We start from the raw sequence: 22,113 nt of genomic DNA on the forward strand, positions 1-22,113 counted from the left end.
TTTCAATAAACCTTTGAAAATCTTGAAATCTTGAAAGGGATGTGCAAAATAGCCATTACTGTATATACAGTTTTTGATGAACAATTAGAGAATAACGAGTAATGCATATGCTTTATAGGGATCTGCTGATACATTTTTTTCTTCTCAAGCACCAACTATTAACCTCTTAAGCCCTGAGCCTGTTTTTCAGGTCTCAGGCTCGAAAATGACATTCCCAGAACAAATGACCATATCTTCCCTTCTAAAAGGGTTACATTAATAATCTTTATTCTCAAAGTAATGATAAACCTGTGAGTTGGATGTAGAAAAGTCAGAATCAATATAGATGTTTTTTATTTTAAAGAAAATTCAGATTTTACATAGTAAAAAACTGTAAATTATAGTGTCCGTCCAAAAATTATTTTTTACTTATAGTGAAAACTACCCTTGGATGATGGGTTAGTAGAGTAAAAGCTTTAGGAATCCAAAGTACAACATATAATAAGTACCCTGTATCAAGATTGATGCAAAACAAGTGACATTTGACCTTTTTAGAGAGATTTAGCCAAAAACCCCCACTTCTGGGGTCATTTGGGTGGATTTGACCTATCTCTGGCCCCCCTTGCTCGATTTTGATGAATGAAATCTCTTTATAACCGCTAGAGCCAATGGAATCGAGGGAAAGTTATATACACACCAACACGTTAACAAATAAGGAGTGAGAGTGACGCGTTACCAAAACCAGAAGCTGCATACGTAGGTGGCTACCATTAGCAGCTAACTTTTCCGCTCCGATTTTTACATAAAAAATGAAATTATGGATTATAAATAATTTTTTAAAAGGTACAGGTACATTATCAACCTATGGATCAACAGTTGTAGACATTCTTTTTTTCGTTTTAATGCCATTGAACACGTCTTTTGACCTAATTGACAGCTACGGTGAGACGATCTGCCGTAAAAGCTCCGTAAAGGTACGTGTTGTGATGTCTGTGTTTGCTTCCGCTGTCGCAAGTTCGGATCGCTCAGTGATGATACTATACCTAAATAATCAGTGGAGTCTCAGCTTTAATAGGCTATATTGTATGTGTAGCTACGATAAGTAATAAGGGTATCTTTATCTTGAATTGTGTGCCGCAGTGCGTTAGATTTTTTTCGCTCAGGGGTCATTTAGACCCTTCTTATGAGACTTGTGTTTTGTTTTGGTAAAAATGGTTCATATCTTCAGTTAGCTGAGATTCTTCCCGTTAATCTGGTGCTACACATTAATAGTTTCATAAATGTTAAGAAGCCCTGAGACATTATCTCGAAAACAAAAAGGTGGGAGGGGTCCAATGGGGGGACCGCCGTGCTTAAGAGGTTAAATATCTCGCCTGATTGTTGGCACTTGACAATCACCTTCACTGAATTTTACTCAGGTGTAACTAAAGTCTGATTTAAGGGTTGTTTATATTTCACATCATTAATCCAAATCTGTAAAGTAACTAAAATAAATGTAATAAAAATACCAGGTTAACCTTAAAGAAAGCCCTCAGGATTATAAAAGAACCCCATCACCCCAACTGTTCTGTCTGCTGCCGTCTGGCAGGCGGTACCGCAGCATCCGGACTAAAACCACCAGACTCAGGGACAGTTTCATCCCACAGGCCAGAAGACTATTAAACACCTGAACTTTGAAACAACATCCATAACATTCATCTGGCTGCTACTTCGAAATTATTTGTCAATATATCATATTCCAATCACTTGTATATAGACTCTTATTGCACTATTTTACTTTTTACTATTTTACTATTTTTTTCTTTTTGAATTTACTTGCACTATTTTTTCTGTGTATCTGTTTTATTGTGTTGCACTGTTGGAGGAGCCTGTGACCTAAGGGGGGGGGGGGGGTAGGACACGTTCGAGTCTTGATTTGGATAGTGTGCCGTCGATGGGTTTCATTCCATTTCAAAGTGCTGTTTGACGCGGTGTAAACTTCGCGCACTGCCACTCCAACATCCAATCACAGAGCTTGAGAACTAATCAAGGGGTTTGTCAAACAAAGCACATGGTGTAGTCCCAAACGATAGCTGAGGATTCTGGGTAGTGTAGTGTCTTCTGCCATCCTAAACTCCGAAAAAATATTTGTTTCTCCGAATCGAAGGGGAAAAACACAAAAGCATTGCACACAATTTAAACCAATCAATGTTGTGTAATTAACAAGGATAATCTGGTGTTTTTGAGTTGATGAGTAGTGCAGATATCACTGTAAAATCAATCGACAGTAAGGAGAATAGTTACTTCCGGGTGTAAAATCCTCCGTTATCCAATGGGAATGGACGCTCACATTGCCTTTAAAGGGCCCATGTCATGCTTTTCCAGTTATTACCCGTCCCCTTGTGTGTTATGAAGGTTTTTATGCATGTAAACGGTGTGCAGAGTCAAACCCTCAAAGTACACCCTGTAGCGAGGTAAAACTCTAACACAGAAAATACCTCCCCAAAACGCCTCGTTGGAGATACGTCACTGCCCATTTGAGTCTTCCATTTAGTTCCGGGTACGGCATGATGTCGTGCCGTACCCGGAACGAAATGGACCAATCCGGAAGAGCTATGGCGACACCCAGCGGCGCTGGCCGCACCCTCTGCCAGCCTAACATTTACTGTTGGAAGCTCTGGTTCAGTTCACAATCGATCCAGTCATGCCAATGCCAAGGACCTGTTTCCTGAAATGTGAGGAGAAATCTGAGCTGTGTGTCCTACCGACGGAAGAACCACGACGAAGTCAGTGGTTGAAATTTCTGTTTAACACTGTTCCTTCAGAGGTTCGAAGAACGTTACTGTGTGCGCGGCATTTCACAGACGAAAGCTTCCAAAACATTGCCCAGTTTGAGGCCGGATATTCACAGCATTTGAAACTGAAGGACGATGCTATTCCTAGTTTGTTTGGACCGTTTGGAGCAGGGGAAGATTCGGGTACACAAACTGTAAGTTTGCATTGTTATTTGTGTATTTATCAAACAAGGTATCTACCACGACTGTTTAAATGTGTAAACGTGTGTCGGACTGCTAAGCCATTGACACAGTGCTAACTGTGCTAACTAAGTTGCTAGCGTTTCCATATATCAACTGTAATATCAGCAGATGGCCTTACATACATGTATCTCATAGCAGGAGAATGTCTGCATTCACACACGAAATACTCATAGACAGTATACTCCGGGTGATTTACCGTACGGTCAGTCGCGAAACGTAATTACATTATAGCTGGCGTTCCTAGCGTGTATGCTACCGAGCTAAACAACGGAGCTAGACATGAGTTTGCTCGGGAAAACATTGTTGTTATGCCAGCTACAATGAATGTAGCAGACTACCCGTATAAGATTGCAATTGTAAACATGTTCTTGATAGCCTAATATGAACCACTATCTGTTGTTCATAGTATAGTATAGTAAAGTATAGTAGCCTATAGCATATTACACTGAACAACTAGCAAACGTAGGTTAGCATTGTAATCCAGCTGGCAAGCTGACGAACATAAAACGACTAAGTTTCAATAATATTTTGTGATTGGCACTTCATTTAGTTAGGAATGTCTCCCAAACAAGGTATCTACCACGACTGTTTAAATGTGTAAACGTGTGTCGGACTGCTAAGCCATTGACACAGTGCTAACTGTGCTAACTAAGTTGCTAGCGTTTCCATATATCAACTCTAATATCAGCAGATGGCCTTACATACATGTATCTCATAGCAGGAGAATGTCTGCATTCACACACGGAATACTCATAGACAGTATACTCCGGGTGATTTACCGTACGGTCAGTACATTATAGTTGGCGTTCCTGGCGTGTATGCTACCAAGCTACCGTTCATAGCGTGTATGCTACATAGCTAAACAACTAGGCTACCTAACTGTGTTGATTAGATAGATAGATTAGATAGATACACACTCCTACCACAACTACTACTAACGAATCTAAAACAACTAAGTTTCTCTAATATTTTGTGATTTGCATTTGATTTCGTCCAGCCAGATCAGGAAACTCCTGGCGTATCTGGCGGACAACACACACACGGGATGACCCACTCTGATGCCTCGTCCTAAAAAGCCCCGGCAGCCGCGATAGGCAAGATGCCGAAAACGCCTATAAGGGGAGGAATGGATGATATACAGTGTATATATGTATATTTACGCATGTTCATTTTGTACATTTCTAAAAATAAAGTTTGATGGAAATACTTAGTAGGCCTATCCTTTCTTCCCTGAATTATTTGCTCCTATAACATATCATTCATATATAGCAAACCATGATTTGATTTCTCATCAAACAGTAGTAGTTTATTACAGGTAAAAATAACTTACTCTTCTATAACAACAGTTGTAGGTACAGTTCGGTTAGTTAGCGTATAAAATATACGGCTGCACCGAGGCCATTATAAGACTGATGTTCCGCTGAGATCGAGCCGAAAAAAGCACTGTTAGACATGGGCGGAGCCTCTCTGGTGGTTGACTAATCAGAACAGAGTGGCCGAGCTGACCAATCGGAGCACACTAGGCTCACAGGGAGGGGGGGGGCAAGAGCTCCAACGAGCCGTTTAGTGGAGAGAGTGAATACTGCTGAATACACATACTTTACAGAGATGCTGTATGCGAAACCAATGTGAGTTTGGAAAATTGCACAGTATAAATCTATTTTAGTATACCTCAACAATGGAATTATGATCAGTGAAAATGGCCATGACATGGGCCCTTTAAATGCCGCCGACATGGACCGATGCGGTGCTTCCCTAAGCGTCAAATACCGCCGCCGATGGGAATACATTGCAATCAGTTGAAAGCTCTTTGCGTCCGTTTATGAAGCTGAAGGAGCCTCGGCGCGTCCCAACTGCACGCCACGGGACCCTGACCAAGCGTCGCTCCTGGACGTTTAGGGAGTGAGAGTGTGTTGATCAACGACATCACAAAAACAGCTTTCTTCCACCTTTGGAACATTTCAAAGATTCGTCCTCTCTAGTCCATGCTTTTGTTTCATCTCGGTTGGACTACTGCAATTCATTATTCTCCGAGGTACCCAAATCAACAACCGCCAAACTACAACTGGTTCAAAACACAGCTGCTAGGATATTAACCAGAACCAGAACAGTTGATCATATCATGCCTTTTTCTCATTTCATTGCATTGGCTACCCATTCACATAAGATCAGACTTCAAGATTTTAATTTTAACCTTTAAAATCTTACATGGACTAGCACCTCCCTATCTATCATCATTGATTACATCTACCAGGCTCCCACTATCCCATAATGCCAGTCTCCTTTCCATCCCCAGAATTCACAAATCATCCGTAGGTGGCAAAGCCTTTTCATTCCGAGCAGCTCTCCTTTGGAATCGTCTTCCATTTCAGATCCGCAAAGCTAATTCCGTTAATTCCTTCAAAAGCAAACTCAAAACCAATCTCTTCGCATCTGTCTTCCTTGTCAACTAATTTCCATCACCTCGTTTCCATCTACATTAGCATCACTTCAGTCACATGCTTTTATCATATGGCAATACTTATGTTGTTGTATAATGTTGTTTAATGTTTTTATATTTTTTATGCTATGACGTTTGTATTTGTTTTTGTCTTTGCTTTTGTTTGCTTTGTACAGCTCTTTGAGCCATTTTTTGTGATTTGGGGCTATAATAAATGTTGATTTGATTTGATTTGATAACATCAAACGGCGTGAACAATGGGATTGATGTATCAATTAATGATCAATAATCCCAAATCCTCGGTGCAAAGTAAAAATATTGATGAATGTCATCTCCTCTAAGATACTTTGGAAATGCCTATTGCATTTCTCTTTCACCATTTCCTCAATCCTTCCTAAACATTCAAACAGTTACTAGTTGCGTAAAATTAACAAGTGTAGAGAGACCTGACTGAAGTTTTCCACTGACAAAAGTTGGAGATTGAACCATATACTTCTTAGTACCTTGGTCAAAGTTCCAGAGGGTAAAACACCCTACACTCATTATGAGAGAAAATAATTACAAGTGCAGGACTTCCTGCAAATCTTCAATGTATGCTGTGCTGCTGCCAGCTCATCCCCCCCACAGAGCAGTCCTGTCAGCGACGAGGATGAAACACAAAGACAAGTCGTGCCTCGTCACTGCCACTCAGAACCCAAGCTAAAATATGTAACAGGCTCACAGGGAGGGGGGGGCAAGAGCTCCAACGAGCCGTTTAGTGGAGAGAGTGAATACTGCTGAATACACATACTTTACAGAGATGCTGTATGAGAAACCAATGTGAGTTTGGAAAATTGCTCCTCCGGCTATGGGGCACAGGAAACACACAGACTGCTGAACCCCACACACAGATTCTTTGATAGAGCTCTGTGTCACTTTCACAGGCTCTCAGAGTTTCAGCAGTTTGGTTGAATCTTGTGCATTTTGCCTTCTGATGACAGACGGGTATTACATTAAAAAAAAACACACAGTACATATATCAACACTAGAATAGAGAGGGAAACCTATAGAATACAGTACACAATACTTTAAAACTTAGAACATAATAATCATGCCAAACTACTGCAACTAAAATATAAGATCATAACAAAACATACTATTGTAGGCTTTTTAAATCTGATGGACTCAGCAGTAAAGGTGAAATTCTACAAAGTATATGTTGTCATCATGACAGATTATAAGAGAAACATTTACTGACTTGTCAAGTATAAATAAGTCTTTCTGGTATAAAAGGAAATGATTTATCTTACTCGGGCTGATTCCAGCTCTGGGCAGATGATCGTTGTTTTAAAAAAACATGATGTGACCTCAGGTGATAGGCGCTTATAGGCTCTGGTATCTAAACCAGCAGGATGTCCACATTATCTACAGAAGCACTGAGGAAATCCCATGTTCTTACACTATTGTATTACCAGGGATTTAATCATCTTTCACTGCGTCACATCCAGCGCTTCATGGATCTTTCTCTGGTACTGAGTTATCTGCCTCAGTCTTATGCGGATATTGTGACACAAGGCTTTTAGTGATCACAGGAGGCGTCAGCTACTTCTGTTCCAGTACAATGGGATGATTATTTTACATGGTCAGTTCAAGGACACAGTTCAGCTGGTTTTTCTCATCTGTACACTGAGTAGGTTTGCAGTGTCTGAGAAAAGAGGCTTTTTGAACTGCTAATTCTTCATAGCTATTGTTTGTTGATATTCATTATCTGTTTTTTACGATGGCAGGTGCAAATAACAAACGCAGCAAGAAACTCAAAACACAACAGAAACAGAGACACTCAAAAGTGACGCACACAGCTGGGACCGGAGCGCTTGGTGACGTTCAGGATTATAAACAACAACTGTCTCTGTTGTTGGAAACTAACATTAAATGTTTTATAGGCTTATTTTAACAATGTGAACACATGACTCCTTCTGATGTTACTGCAGATCTGCTGTAAGCTAGCTAGCTAACGTGGCTAACCTAGTCATTTCAAATATACTGACAAACAGTGGCAGTTATAGATCAATTTTACTCGGGGGGGCAAGGCTGTGGCCATTTATTTTATGAGAGGTGTCACTCTCTGAATTTTCCACTCTCCACCCCTCACCTGATCTCAGCTCCTGATACGCCCATGATAAAGTTGGATCTACGAAATGCTTACCACTTGGTTCGTATCTGAAAGGGGGATGAGTGGAAGACTTCAACAGGGTGAAAATAGACACACAGCAGCTATTCTGCTATTTACACCCACTCCCAAATGTTTTTAAACATCATGCAGTAAAGCGACACGACTACGCCTTCTTATTATACATCCATGGCCTACGCTCAAAAGGGGGATTCACGACAGTCTAGAGGGGCGCGCAACATCTTTAATAATGAAGCAAAAGGTAAGATGCATTAAACACAAAATATACCCTTTCCAACAAAATTATGTTTTCTCACTGTTTGTATAATTCAAAATAAATGGTCGAATACAATCCAGTCTCACGGCATTTTGTGTAATAGTCAAATTACATTACATGTTACTTGTAAGACGCTTTTATCCAAAGCGATCCTTACATACTCAATACTGTGGGCAATCCCCACCGGAGCAATTTGGGGTGAAGTGTCTCAGGGACACAACGACATGCTGACTGCAGTGGGGTTTGAACCTGTGACCCCCTGATCCGAACACCAACGCACAATCCACTGCACCACACGCCTCCCAGTCACGAAATGTAATCTATTGATTCGTGTTCACCAACACGATTTTCCCCTTTTTTTCGTGTCACACAGAACGATTTTTAAAAGCAATGTATTTCTATTGGTAGTATGTTTCGTGCCTGCAACACGTCTTTTTGTCCAGTCGGGTCTTGGAAGACCGGAAGCTGTGTGGTTCCTAAAAACATGTTCTTACTCAATATCAAGCCACGATTATTGTTTTTATTTTAAATAGTATAATGTCGGTCTTTTTTTGCTGTCCGTGAAGAAAAGAAATGGGACTCAGAGCCTCAGAATACTGAAATCTGTATTTTTTTAATCTTTTTTTCCTTCTAATTTGTTATTCTTTTCTAAATAACACACTGTTATTTACTGAACAATAACACACAATTATCCTTGTTTTTATTTATTTGTTTAATTCTATAATGTCGGGCTTTTTTGCCGTCCGTAAGGAACTGAATTTCAAAATAAAGTCATTAATAATATTGGGATATGGTGTTTATGCGATATGAAATCCGAAAACATTTAAAAAAAAGAATATAGTACTTTATTCCGAGTGTGCTTGCTTTTCTCTTTGGAAGTCATCACATAACGGCATTGTAATACACGGTTCGGCTGCATTAAATATTACATATCTGCCTTAGTTCTCTATTTATAGAGCCCTGATTAGAAGACCTTTGGACAAACTGGAAGAACTGCGACCGAAACTGAATACGTGACGTGGATCATAAATATATCAGCAATTAAACAACATCTTCAATTTCTCTTCATACAATACGTCTCCTTGCAGTATCAACACTAATTCGGCTGACTTTTATATTTGATCCAATTGGTAGATAGGTTATATTCACACCATAACGGTGCACAGCTGATAGAAAGGGACTTGTAGTTTTTAAAGATATTACTGATTTTCTTTGAATATAAGAATGTAAATACTGAGTTGAGAGAATAGTCAGGGGTTTTGGGTGATGAATCCGTGTATCTACCGTCCATTTGTTTTTCTTTATTAAACAAGTAAACGGAAGAGCGTCTGAGAGGCCTTTTTGGTTTTGCTTTTTACCTTACTAAATGGTCTAATGGTCATTGGAGCGAGGAGTGGGGCGAAACTCACGGAAGTGATTTCAAAACAAAAGCACTCCTTTGCTTGGAACTGTGATAATATTATAAACAAGGGGAATTTAGCGATCACAACGAAAACAGCCAAGACACATTTTGAGCCCAGAAAACGAATGCTATTAAGGGCTGTAAATATAATAAGCCTATGTCTAAAATGGACAACATTGTAAGGAGATTTAAACTATACAGCGATTCTGCACTGCGGTCACTCAGCCGTCTCTCACGTTTGTTTTTTCAAATCAGCAGCTCTTCATTTTTACCCCTGCTATATTCAATGAGTGATACAAATATTCTTTACCACAAGTTCTTAATAAAACTGACACTGTTGGACTCTGTACTAGTTTGATTTCTACCAGAAATGAAATGAAGTACTTTTAATGTGTACTTTGTGAGTAATCCTCTGTCAAAGTCCCCTCCATAATACATAATGCATGTTTTTCTGCTATCTTTGATGAATGATAAAAATAAAATGTTACCATTAGTTCTTAATGAAATTGATACTGTTTGACTTTGTATTAGTTAGCCTACTACTAACAATACATTGAAGTACTTTTACTGTGTATTTTTGGAGAAATACTCTGTCAAAGTCCTCTGCTGCCTGAGAACAAAATCAAGCCACAAAAAACATTTCTTCCTGAGACTGATATTGCTGGACAGAGTATTTTAAGAGGACATGTAAGTAGACATGATATCAGCACTACTTCCAGTCAGTACTCCAGCAGCAGCATTTTTACACCTTGGAAAGTCTTTAGAGTCTGGCCAGCTGGTCACAACTAGGGTTGCAAAGGGGCGGAAAGTTTCCATGGAAAGTTAAGCTGGGGAATTTTGGAAATATTTGATGCAAAATTAAACAAAAAAACATGACATTTCAACAGATTTTCTATTAAAAAAAAATGTTTTTAAGTAGAACAGAACAAGTTTTAATTATTTTATTGAACAATTATTTGTATCATTGAAGAACGAAAACAGGAATGTTGAGTTAAATGTTACTCATCCCCCCCAACCCCACTCATTAAAAAATGAACAAAAATGCACCCCCCATCCAAAAATCCCCACAAAGTCCCATTCAAAATGTTAAATGAAAAGAGCCCTTCTCCCTCCAAAAAGTCCCATTAAAAATCTTCCTTCAAGCAATCCTCTGCATTTTTGCTAAACCCTTTCAGTCAACAGGCTCTTCCTGGGCCTCATCAACATCCAACTCTGAGTCTTCCTCTTCAGTGTCACTGTCCAGCCTTGTTGAGGATGGCTCTGTGTCAGGCTCAAAGTGCCTTAGGTTTGCCCGAATGCCAACCAGTTTTTCCACTCTCACATTTGTGAGCCTGTTGCGAACCTTTGTGTGGTCTCAATAGCCATGCAGTAAGCAGTGTGCTATGGCATGGATATTCAAGTGTACTTGAATGGCATCTGTTTGTTTTAGTCAAGATTATGCTAAAATAAACTTTCCCCGACTATATTTAAGTTCCCTATGAAGAGCCAACCTTCAATTTAGAAAATTCCCAGTTTATTCCCATAAATTCCCGTTAATTCCCGTGGAAAGTTTCCATCTTTGAAAATTCCCGGAATTTTGCAACCCTAGTCACAACTATCCTTCAGCAAAGTGACACACTCTGTCACTCTTGTTGGCCTCTTATGATGCTGCTGTCTTTTAACATATGATTATTTCTCAGCCGCTAGTTCGTTCCTCGCAGATTCTTCAGTCTCATCAGCCTCATCCTTCCATCAGTCCCAGTCAACGCCTCCAGCACACTTCCAGTGTCTGACTCCATATGATATTGTCCTGATGCTGTATGGGTGATGCCCCATGATCACAAAATGACCCCTCTAGAGTCTGAGTGCCAAGGACCTCATATTATGTCTGTCATTCATGTTACATCACCCATTATAACAGTTTGCTTTCCTTTTTTCTCTTCTCTTAACGGAATAGCCCTGTCTTTAAGTATAATACAATGTAAAGTCCTTTTCCTGCACCATTTGAAGGCTTCAAAAACAGGCATTTGTACTGTATGTGTTTGGAGAAATGACACAATCAATGGCCCAGAATTGTACTTTATAAACTATGAATCTTGTGGTGCTTGAAAAAATACACACTGGCTAAGCCGACCAGGTTATATATATAAGCCTTTTTTGGAGCCCTTTTTTGCAATATTTATTCAAATGTCACTAGTTATTTAAACAAACCACTATCTGAGGATAATACATGCAACCATAAAACGCCCTTTATCTAGAGAGCCATTGAAGCCCATGAAGAATTTATCCTTCCACAAATCTTTACATCTGCTCTATTAATAAAGTTGCCACGTGTTTTCAAATTCAAGTTAAGGCACTATCTGTGCAGAACATTACAAATATTCTTCATTTGCAGTATTTTATTTTAAAAGTGTTCAGAAAGACTGCATCAATGATATGCTATATATCTATATATCTATATAATATCAATATTGTTATTAACTTAAAAAAAAATTGGTTAATTGCCATGGATGTGGTGTTTGATATAGTTTACGTTCAATTTCAACTATTTTAGGCAGAAAAACGTATATAGACTAAACCTTTTTGAATAATTTACTATACTTTAGAAAGGTTTTTGTGAGAAATCATTTCAAAAGTAAACTTTTTTTCCTTTTGTATTTAAATTTGAAATGTTTGCACACAACATTATTAATGTATACATTTGTATCAATTTTTTTCAATTATGAATCCATTAATTGTATTGTATTTCCTTGAGGCTGGGGAAGATATCCAGCATGTAGTTCAACATGCAAATGTTCTAATACAAGTAAGTAGAGATGGGTGAGTCCTGATTCATCCGGATCATTAACCCGGATCCTAGTAATGAGCTGGTCGTGACGAGTCTCCCCTCTCCATTAACCCGAGTCCTTTGAGTCCTACACCTGGTGACGTACAAATTAAAACTATAAATTGCGTCACTCGGTACTCTCCTTATAACATGTAAAATCACATTACAACGTACCCCAGTCCATCTGCCTAGCCTTTAGCAAGTAGGATAGCTGCCAGAAGTTATCGTTTGGCTCAGGGGACGCAGATCAGTGAAACTTCCTGCAGACTTGTGCGGACTCAGAGCCGTAACCGTAGCAGTCAACAGCACGACGAGTCAACAGCAGACTCAGATTCGCAAATCCTGACTCACTGAATCAAGGGAACTTCCTTCACTTCCTGCAGACTCGTGGGGACTCAGAGCCGTAACCGTATAGCAGATCCAGAGATCCAGACTCGTCATGCACGAGCATAGCCGCGGGAACTGGGAAGTCATTTTATTTAGGTGGATTCAGTGCCGGAGGAATCACTCAGCACGAAGATGATCTCAAGTCTCTCCAACCAGGAGCATGGCTCAACAACACACTCTCACTCCATAAACGTCCAGGAGCGACGCTTGGTCAGGGTCCCGAGGCGTGCAGTTGGGACGCTCCGAGGCTCCTTCAGCTTCATAAAGGGACGCAAATAGCTTTCAACTGATTGCAATGTATTCCCATCTGCGGCGGGATTTGACGCTCATGGAAGCACGGCATTCGTTTGTGTCGGAGGCTGTTAAAGGCAATGTGAGCGTCCATTCCCATTGGATAACGGAGAATTGTACACCCTGAAGTCAGTATTCCCCTTACTGTCGATTGATTTGACAGTGATATCTGCACTACTCATCAACTCAAAAACACCAGATTATCCTTGTTAATTACACAACATTGATTGGTTTAAATTGTGTGCAATGCTTTTGTATTTTTCCCCTTCGATTCGGAGAAACAAATATTTTTTCGGAGTTTAGGATGGCAGAAGACACTACACTACCCAGAATCCCCAGCTATCGTTTGGGACTACACCATGTGCTCTGCATGACAAACCCCGTGATTAGTCCTCAAGCTCTGTGATTGGTTGACCTCCAACTACATTCCATATGAAAAAAAAACGTTTCGTAAAAGATAAAATCATACTTTATTCAGCAGTGCTTGCTTTACTCTTTGAAAGTCATCACATGAATGCATTGTAATAAATGGTTTGGCTGCATTAAATATTACACATCTGTCGTAGTTCTTTATTTATCTACAGAGATCGGGCCTCAGAATAGACCGGAAACTATTCTTTTACCGTTTTTTTTTTAATTTCACAATAAAGTTAGTAGTAATATTTGGTTTTGATATTATTGTTTTTTATTAACTACTAGACCTCTGGGTCATGTTAAGACCATCTTTTCTGTGTTGCTGTGGGTTTTTTACATCGCTTTTGTGTTACACATATCAAAACAATAACTAAATATATCCGTCGTAAACTAAACCAGAAACAGCAGTATATTTTATTTTGTTAACACTGTAAACTTGACAGCTTTTTAACCCAAACCACCTACTGGTTAAAGCACGTTATTACACGTTTAGAGTAATTGCAATGCAGGTAGATTGTGTTGCTTTTTAATGACTGTTTAAAATGCCTTTTTCTTAATGTCTTTCATTTTTGTAAAGCACTTTTGAATGTGTTATATTTTATGAAAACAGACAAACTAATTAGGCTTTATTTAAACATTAAATAATACTTTAGGTCTTCTTTTAAACACATGTAAGCAAAAAGCTTTGGGGGTATCTATATTAAGCCTGACAAAGTACTTAACGTCTAATATATTGCATGGTTTGTTTTGGAACTTGACAATCAACTTTCCTGCAATGTTAACTATGTTGAAGCACTTATGTTAACCGATATTATACATATTTATTATACTCTTATAAGATGTATGTAGATAGAATAAGAAATGTGCAGAATATGACAGTTTAATGGTGGAGGTACACACATATTGATAGATCTCTTGTTGAGGAACCTATGACCCAAGTTTGTCATCATTGCATAACTACACCGTAGTTGTGTATATGATATTTCAATAAACCTTTGAAAATCTTGAAATCTTGAAAGGGATGTGCAAAATAGCCATTATATACAGTTTATGATGAACAATTAGAGAATAACGAGTAATGCATATGCTTTATAGGGATCTGCAGATACATTTTTTGTCTTCTCAAGCACCAACTATTAAATATCTCGCCTGATTGTTGGCACTTGATAATCACCTTCACTGAATTTTACTCAGGTGTAACTAAAGTCTGATTTAAGGGTTGTTTATATTTCACATCATTAATCCAAATCTGTAAAGTAACTAAAATAAATGTAGTAAAAATACCAGGTTAACCTTAAAGAAAGCCCTCAGGATTATAAAAGACCCCCATCACCCCACAAACTGTTCTGTCTGCTGCCGTCTGGCAGGCGGTACCGCAGCATCCGGACTAAAACCACCAGACTCAGGGACAGCTTCATCCCACAGGCCAGAAGACTATTAAACACCTGAACTTAGAAACAACATCCATAACATTCATCTGGCTGCTACTTAGAAATTATTTGTCTAATATATCATATTCCAATCACTTGTATATAGACTCTTATTGCAGTATTTAAGAAGAGACGCTGGTGAGCCTTCTTTACAAGGACAGAGGTGTTAAGCATCCAGGAGAGGTCCTCATTGATGTGGACAATAAGGTGCTTACACGCTGATGGGTGTGTGTGTAGCCCTTGGACCTTCTGAAGTCCACAATCAGCTTCTTGGTCTTCTTGGTGTTGAATTCCAGGTTATTGTCAGCGCACCAAGCCACCAAGTGCTCGACCTCCACCCTGTAGTTTGTCTCATCGTTGTTGGAGATACAGTAAGGGCGACCACCGTTGTGTCATCTGCAAGATTTACAAATGCAAATCAGTGGGGAAGAGAGTGAGGGGTTGGTGGTCTGCAGGGGGCACCGGCACAGTCTTTGTGGTCGCCTCCTGGTTGTCTCCGTCAAAGCGAGCGTAAAATGTATTTAGCTCATCAGGGAGGGAGGTGTTGCTGGTTGGGGGGCTGTGGCTAAGGGGGCTAGTGCGTTGATCTTCGGATCAGGGGAGCACTGGTTCTATCCCCACTGCAGTCAGCATGTCGTTGTGTCCCTGGGCAAGACACTTCACCCTGAGTTGCTCCTGTGGGGACTGCCCACAGTACTGAATGTATGTAAATCGCTTTGGATAAAAGCGTCTAACAAGTGACATGTAATGTATTGTAATGAGGTGTAGGTGAGTTTGCAGTCTGTGGTGGCCTTGATGCCACATGCGTCAGGGGTCGGAGTTGGTGGTGAAGTGTTCCTCTACCCGTAGCTTGTGGCTGTCCTTGGCCATTTTGACGGAACTTCTCAGGTTGGCCCTGGCTGAACTGTAGGCCTGAGTGTCCCCTGTTTTGAAAGCAGTGTCACGTGCCTTCAGCAGAAGACGGACCTCTTTGTTCATCCACGGCTTCTGATTCGGGAATATTATGATCCTTTTGATGGTGGTACAATTATTGATGTTGTTGAAGTTGATATAGTCCAGAATGGAGGAGGCATATGAGTCAATGTCTATGTAGGACTCTAATGGCGCATTTCCACCACACGGTCGGCCTCGGCCACGCTCGGTACTGCTTGGCCGCGTTGGGCCTTAACAGGGCCGGCTCACTTCATGCTGCGCTTCCATTACAGTTTAGGAACTGGGGTAGTTACTATAGTAACGCAGTGTAGGCGGAGCGACGCTGCATACAACTGCCGTGACGTCATCTTCAATGCGACACAACTCACGAAGCACGCAACAATGGAGGATGTGGATGCCATCGTTTCCTTGTTTCTGTGTCTGTGGTGTTTTATCACAGCAAGAAGGAACACTTTCTTTCGGAAAAGGCGGCTTATAGCAAGACGTAATAGAGAAGAAGCTCATGGGAGACTTATGGCAATCGCAGAAAGCGGCAGAGACTACTCCAGCACGACTCAACGCTACTCGGTAAGCTAACGTTCGCTAACTAGCAATGTGTTTCACGCTCACTATATGACCAAAGTGTTTCAAGTATTTAATTAATTGTAGCTACCACTTTTACGTATTAAAATATGTATGATTTTGTTTGTGTATTTCAGAAGTTAGGTCGCCGCCGCAGACCATGTGTTTGGATGCTCGACCGAGCTACCGAGTGGTGGGGTGTGATTGTTCCATCTTTCACACACACTCAGTGGGTGGAAAACTTCAGGATGTCAGAGGAAACCTACGTCTACCTGTGCAACAAACTGCGGCTAGCGATGGAGAGACAGGACACAGCATTCCGCAAGTGTATACCTCTAAAGAAGAGGGTGGCCATCGCACTGTGGAAGCTTGCGACCGGCTCAGAGTACAGAAGCATTGGACATATTTTCGGAGTGAGCAACACAACTGTGTGCCGGTGTGTGCAAGACTTCTGTGCTGCTGCAGAGACGTTGTTAGTACCGGAACTAATTCGTTCACCAGACCGGGAGAAGTTTGCAGAAATGGCCGACTACACTGAGAACAGGTGGGGGCTCCCACAGTGTGTAGGTGCTATTGATGGATCACACATACCCATCTTGGCACCACAGGAATACCACTGCGACTATTTCAACCGTAAAGGCTGGCACTCCATCATCCTTCAAGGAGTTGTAGATGGAAAGGGACATTTCTGGAATGTGTTTGCAGGAATGCCTGGGAGCTTGCATGACGCTCGCGTTTTGAGACTGTCCACATTGTGGGAGTTGGCCAGTCGTGGCAACTACTTTCCACCTTGCACCAGGAACATTGGTGGGGTGAATGCTGGCTATTACATCCTGGGAGACAATGCCTATCCCTTGCAAAACTGGCTCATGAAAACGTTCCCTGACAATAGACAGCTGACAGCAGAACATGTGATCTACAACAAGAACATTTGCAGAGCACGGGTAGTGGTCGAAAACGCTTTTGGTAGACTGAAGGGAAGGTGGCGTTGCCTCATGAAAAGAAATGACTGTGATGTGAAACTTGTGAAATCTATGGTGCTGACTAGGGATGCCAGAAACTGACCATGATCAAATTCGAAAAATCGGACAGCCCTGGCGAATATTAATCGATTATTCTCCGACAGCAGGCAGCAGCAGTCTGCACTCTGCGCAGCTGGCTTCCTCCAAGTTTACAGTAAAACAAACTGGTGGTGTGACCAATGGCCATTTACAATTATTAATACTATTACTATTATTAGCATTAGTCTATATTTTGGTTGAAACTAAGCCAGGAAAAAAAAGAAAAACATAAATAATAATAAAAATATATATAAATAAAATCGAATTTTAAAAATAATTTTCGATTATGGAGACTGTAACGAATATTTGAAAAATCGAATAATCGCTGGCATCCCTAGTGCTGACATGCTGTGCTCTGCATAACCTCTGCGAGAGTCATGACGAGGCCTATGATGATGAATGGGATGCACCAGCAGCAGCAGCAGAGCCTGGGGTAGCAGTGGCACAAGGTGCAGAGGAGGAGGGCACTGAAATAAGAGAGGGTTTGATGCGCTACCTGAATAGCAATTGAAAGATTGTGGGCCATTAAGGGTAGTGATATTTTGTTTTGTGTTTATTATTACTACATTGTGTTGAACATAAATAAATATTTTTTCTCTTTCACATACATGTGTTTGTCAAATGATTTAAACCAAAAAATGTTATCAGAATTGACTATTTAGTAAATATTTGAATTTCAAGTACCAGTAAGTACTGCCCCATAATAAGAACATTTGAGCAAATATCAGATCCTGAAAAGAAAATCTCTAATAAATTAAGCAAATATCCAAGTAAACTATAAACATAAATACAAATCATCTCTTATCCTCCTCTTTCTGTTTTTTTTTCGAAATACCCCCTTCCAGTTTATTTATAAAAGGTAGTCTTTGACTTTAAGTAATGATGTGTCAGTTACCAAACAATGTTTTAGAGGAGGACCTCAAACTAGCAAACTATTTCTTGCTTTAAATCTATTCTTAAAATTCACTTTTTATCTTATGGGCTTTTTCCTAACTGGTGTTTCTTATTGCTTTATAAATTCATGTACAATGTTAGATCCACATAAATGTTATTAGTAGCCTATTTTTATTATTATTTAGAACAAATATAGGCCTATAACTTCTGCGAATCTGAATTTTTTTTAAACGTTGGACTACGACACAATTCTCAGTGTTTTTGTTCTGCTGATTTAAAGCCCTTTAATGAAACGTGCACATTTCATTTCAGTTTATGATTGGATTCCAAAACTGTGTGTTTGTGTGTGAGTGGCAACCCAGTGACTTTGTTTACATGCTCACGAAAATCAGTTTGTTAATCAGATTATGGCAGGAAATCAGATGATGCATTTATCAACAAGAGATAAGATGAGAAGTACTTTATTGAATCCCAATTTGGGAAGTGTTTTAGTTGCAGCATAAAAAAGCCATGGCATTGTACAAATAAAAAAAATAAAAAAATGTGTTGCTGCAGCAAAAAAGGCATGGCATTATAAAAACAAAAAAGAAAGATAAGACATAAACAAGAAAGTACTGTACTAATGTGGCAATTACAGACGTGGTTCTTCTTCCTGAAGAGACGGGCCACGTCGGCTGTCCACAACCTGGCCAAGAGTGCGCAGGAAGGCTAAGTTAAATGCCAGAGTTTGAGCGTTCTCCTCCCTTCTCAAGGCCATTTCCTCCTCCCTTGCCCGGGCAGTAGCCTCCATGGTCAGCTGCCAGTGCCGATCCACCTGGGCCAGGCTCCGTACATGGTGCCGTTCCTCCTGTGCCAAGTGCTCGTCTCCTCCTCGTTTCCTCTTGCCTGTATGATGATAAGATAATTATAGCAATAAGAATTAGCAATAACAATGAAAAACACAGGACAGGTACAGGTCACACAAGGATATAAGAATAAAATGTATAAGCAGAACTACAGTAAGGATGAACTAAAGACAGTTATGCCCTAGATGTTTACAATGATTGTGAAAGTGAATTACATTATGTCCAGCCTGTTGATAATGAATATAAATATATGTATATAATAGGATGTCACACACAATTGTACTAGCTGCTTACTAGCTAGTTACTTACTTGTAACAGAGCACTTCCACACAGTGGTATAGCTTATTTTACTTACTGACGATGGATGATCTAAAGTTTAAAAAAAGTCACAATTGCAGTCGTTTTGCCATGCCTATTTCTTACCTAGAACCACACGCTGCGGTGTCGTGATGGCACTCGGCGTTGGTGGTTGAGTTGGTGTTGGTTGTTCGGCTGGTGTCTGTGGTCGAGTTGGGGTCCCTTCTGGATTCGATGACGAGGACGGATCACCCGTTGTTCGGGACTGTTCCTCCTCACTAGTTTCATCTATGGCATCATCTAGAACAGCAACATGACTTGTTAATTCCACAAACTACTGCAGCACAATACTAAATAGCAACAACAACAACTGTAGAAAAGAAAAACTGATAGCAAACAATAGCTCTAGCTAATGCTATCTGCCTTAGCTAGCTATGTAGCTCTTCGGGGATCCATAAAAGCATGGGTTGTAGAACTTAAATGTAAGGATAAAATAGACGAATCCCGATGGGCCGGTACTGAAGTGGGCCGGTTGGACGATGTGGGCCGGTCGGATAAGTCACTAGCACTTTGCCATTTCTTCTTTTAGCTTCTCTGTTTTCAAAAATGCTGCAAGCGTCCCAATATATGCGACGCTAGGGATGATCAGAGTTGGGTGTAACGCGTTAATAATATAATATTACTTTTGTCGGTAACGGAGTAGTGTAACGCGTTACTTTTATAATTCAGTAATCACACTACAGTTACTAACATTGCCCCGACACGCGTTACTTCGTTACTTTTATAAAATCAGTCATAATCACACTGACAGACAAGAGGGGTTTCCACCGCAGGTTTATATGTACGTAATCTGCGCGACTTGCGCGTCCACATCTACAGGCGCAGTGCTGCATAAACATGGCTGAGTCAGCGATAACTTTCGAGGGGTGGAGGTATGCCCATTATTTTGAGTTCGTCCGAAGAATAGACAGGAATGTGACGGTGAGGTGCAAACTGTGTCCAGGCCAGAAGCTGTTATCCACTGCTGTAAACACCACGTCAAACCTCAACAAACACCTGCAAAGAACACATGCTAAGGTGAAGCTAATAGCTAAGGACCCCCGAACCCAGAGTGAGGATGTTGTGAGTGTGCCGCGCCGACTCCGAAGCAGCAAAAATGACCGGTAACCAAAGCAGAGATGGACAGGCTTGTAGCATCCTTCATAGTAGAGGTAATGTTGCCCATTTGCACAGTGGAATCACCATCACATCGTTCAGAGATATGCTGTGCAAAATACAGATAGCAGGAGACAGAGGACAGCCATGGTCAGAGCTATCTGGATCAGTTTTATGCGACAATGGAAACTGAACTAAAGAGAACATTTGAAACTTTAGCAGTCTGCGTGATCTGCCTGTAGGGAGGGGCGGGCCGGCCCTGCAAGTAAAGTAACGAGTAAAGTAACGAGTAAAGTAACGAGTAAAGTAACGAGTTACTTTATGTAGAGAGTAACGAAGTAGTGTAATATATAACTTTTTTTTTAAGTAATATGTAATATATTACTTTTTTTTAGTAACGACCCCATCTCTGGGGATGATTAACTCGCGTGAGAATTGTGACGATTCTCTCTGACCAATCAGCAGTCGTCACTAATTTAGCATACTCCGCCCAGTTGTTGGCCCGCTAGTGTGGCCTCGATAGAACCACAATTTTGTCGGCCCAGAAAAAAGGTGAAAAAATGGCCCCGGGCCGGAACTAGGCCTAGTGGAAGTGCAACCAAAAACGGGCACGGCACGACACGGCACGCTTAAACCGCGCTCCGTGCCATGGTGGAAATGCCCCATTACATACCCCAGTCTGTGTGTTGGAACTTGGGCTGTAGTATGGAGTCTGCCTGCTCTGGCAATCTTTAACCGCTCTAACAGAGGGTTTCTGAGTGGTGTGTACATGGGGTGTGTGGGGAAAATGTTGATCCATGCGCTCATTCATCAGAGTTGATGGAAAATGTTTCCTGATTGGGAATTTAAAACATCAAATATGTCAGTCACATTATGCCCTGAGATTTGACCATTGATTTTTATGCTGTTGTTTACATTCGTCATAAGGCAAATATAAAAAAGGCACCATGCTACAGATATGCTTTCATATTCTCTTATTTTTTTGTCTTGTTTTTCTTGTAGCTCAAGTTGACTGTAAAATTATAGAAATATAATGACACAGTTTTAGGATATGGAGTAGCGCCATAATATCAGGTTACTGAGTAGTGTCATAATATTACGAAGAAGGATTACATTTATGCATGTCCCAATACCAGCTGTAGCTCCGTGTTTTAATAAAGTTGTTCTGGTTACAGTTCCTCTATAAAGTCCCAGTGCCAGCAGCGACCCCCAATTAAAGGCTTTGCTGGTGTTTCTTTGGCATAAATCACACGTTAACCCCAGGGAGCTCTGGCCCTGCCCTCCTCAGCTGTCCATGTTTATATTTAGTGCTGCAGGCAGGAAGATGGAGCTGTGGTGTAGGTTTACTATGAAACCCGACCTGCTGGCTGTTTTATGGTTTGGGCCATATTTGTCCCCTCAGTGGTCTATGTGCAGAATTGTACTGAGTCAGAGACTGCCTCCCTCTGTGTTCCTGTCATGGGAGCTCACACAGTGTTTCTGCACTGGAGTCTGAACCCATGATCAGCCATAGCATTTCTTAATCCGCATCTGTCAGCTCATTGTTATGGTGACTCCACACACATCCTCCTGGTGCCTTCACCAGAGTTCTGCGTGTTAAAGGAAGGATATTCCCAATGCTTTCCTGGTGCTTTGCCATAATGGATCTTCATCAGTATCAGAAGTACTTTCAACAAGTCTTTAACAGCTGTCAGACTGAAATCAAAACAGTGATGAAGTTTAATGTTAAAAAAATACAAATTTAAATTCAGGAATTAAACAATTCTAAAGTTTGC

General features: G+C 40.6%; 1 protein-coding gene across 1 annotated transcript; it reads left to right on the plus strand.

Moving 5' to 3' along the window:
- Window positions 1-15,964: 15,964 nt before the first annotated feature.
- LOC117492040 (protein ANTAGONIST OF LIKE HETEROCHROMATIN PROTEIN 1-like) lies at window positions 15,965-17,160 on the plus strand. Its single transcript, XM_034142178.1, has 2 exons — window positions 15,965-16,092; window positions 16,224-17,160. The coding sequence occupies exons 1-2, from the start codon at window positions 16,039-16,041 to the stop codon at window positions 17,148-17,150; spliced, it is 981 nt and encodes a 326-aa protein (XP_033998069.1). The 5' UTR covers window positions 15,965-16,038; the 3' UTR covers window positions 17,151-17,160.
- Window positions 17,161-22,113: the final 4,953 nt, after the last annotated feature.

Source organism: Trematomus bernacchii, unplaced genomic scaffold, assembly GCF_902827165.1.
Source record: "Trematomus bernacchii unplaced genomic scaffold, fTreBer1.1, whole genome shotgun sequence".
NCBI lineage: Eukaryota > Metazoa > Chordata > Actinopteri > Perciformes > Nototheniidae > Trematomus > Trematomus bernacchii.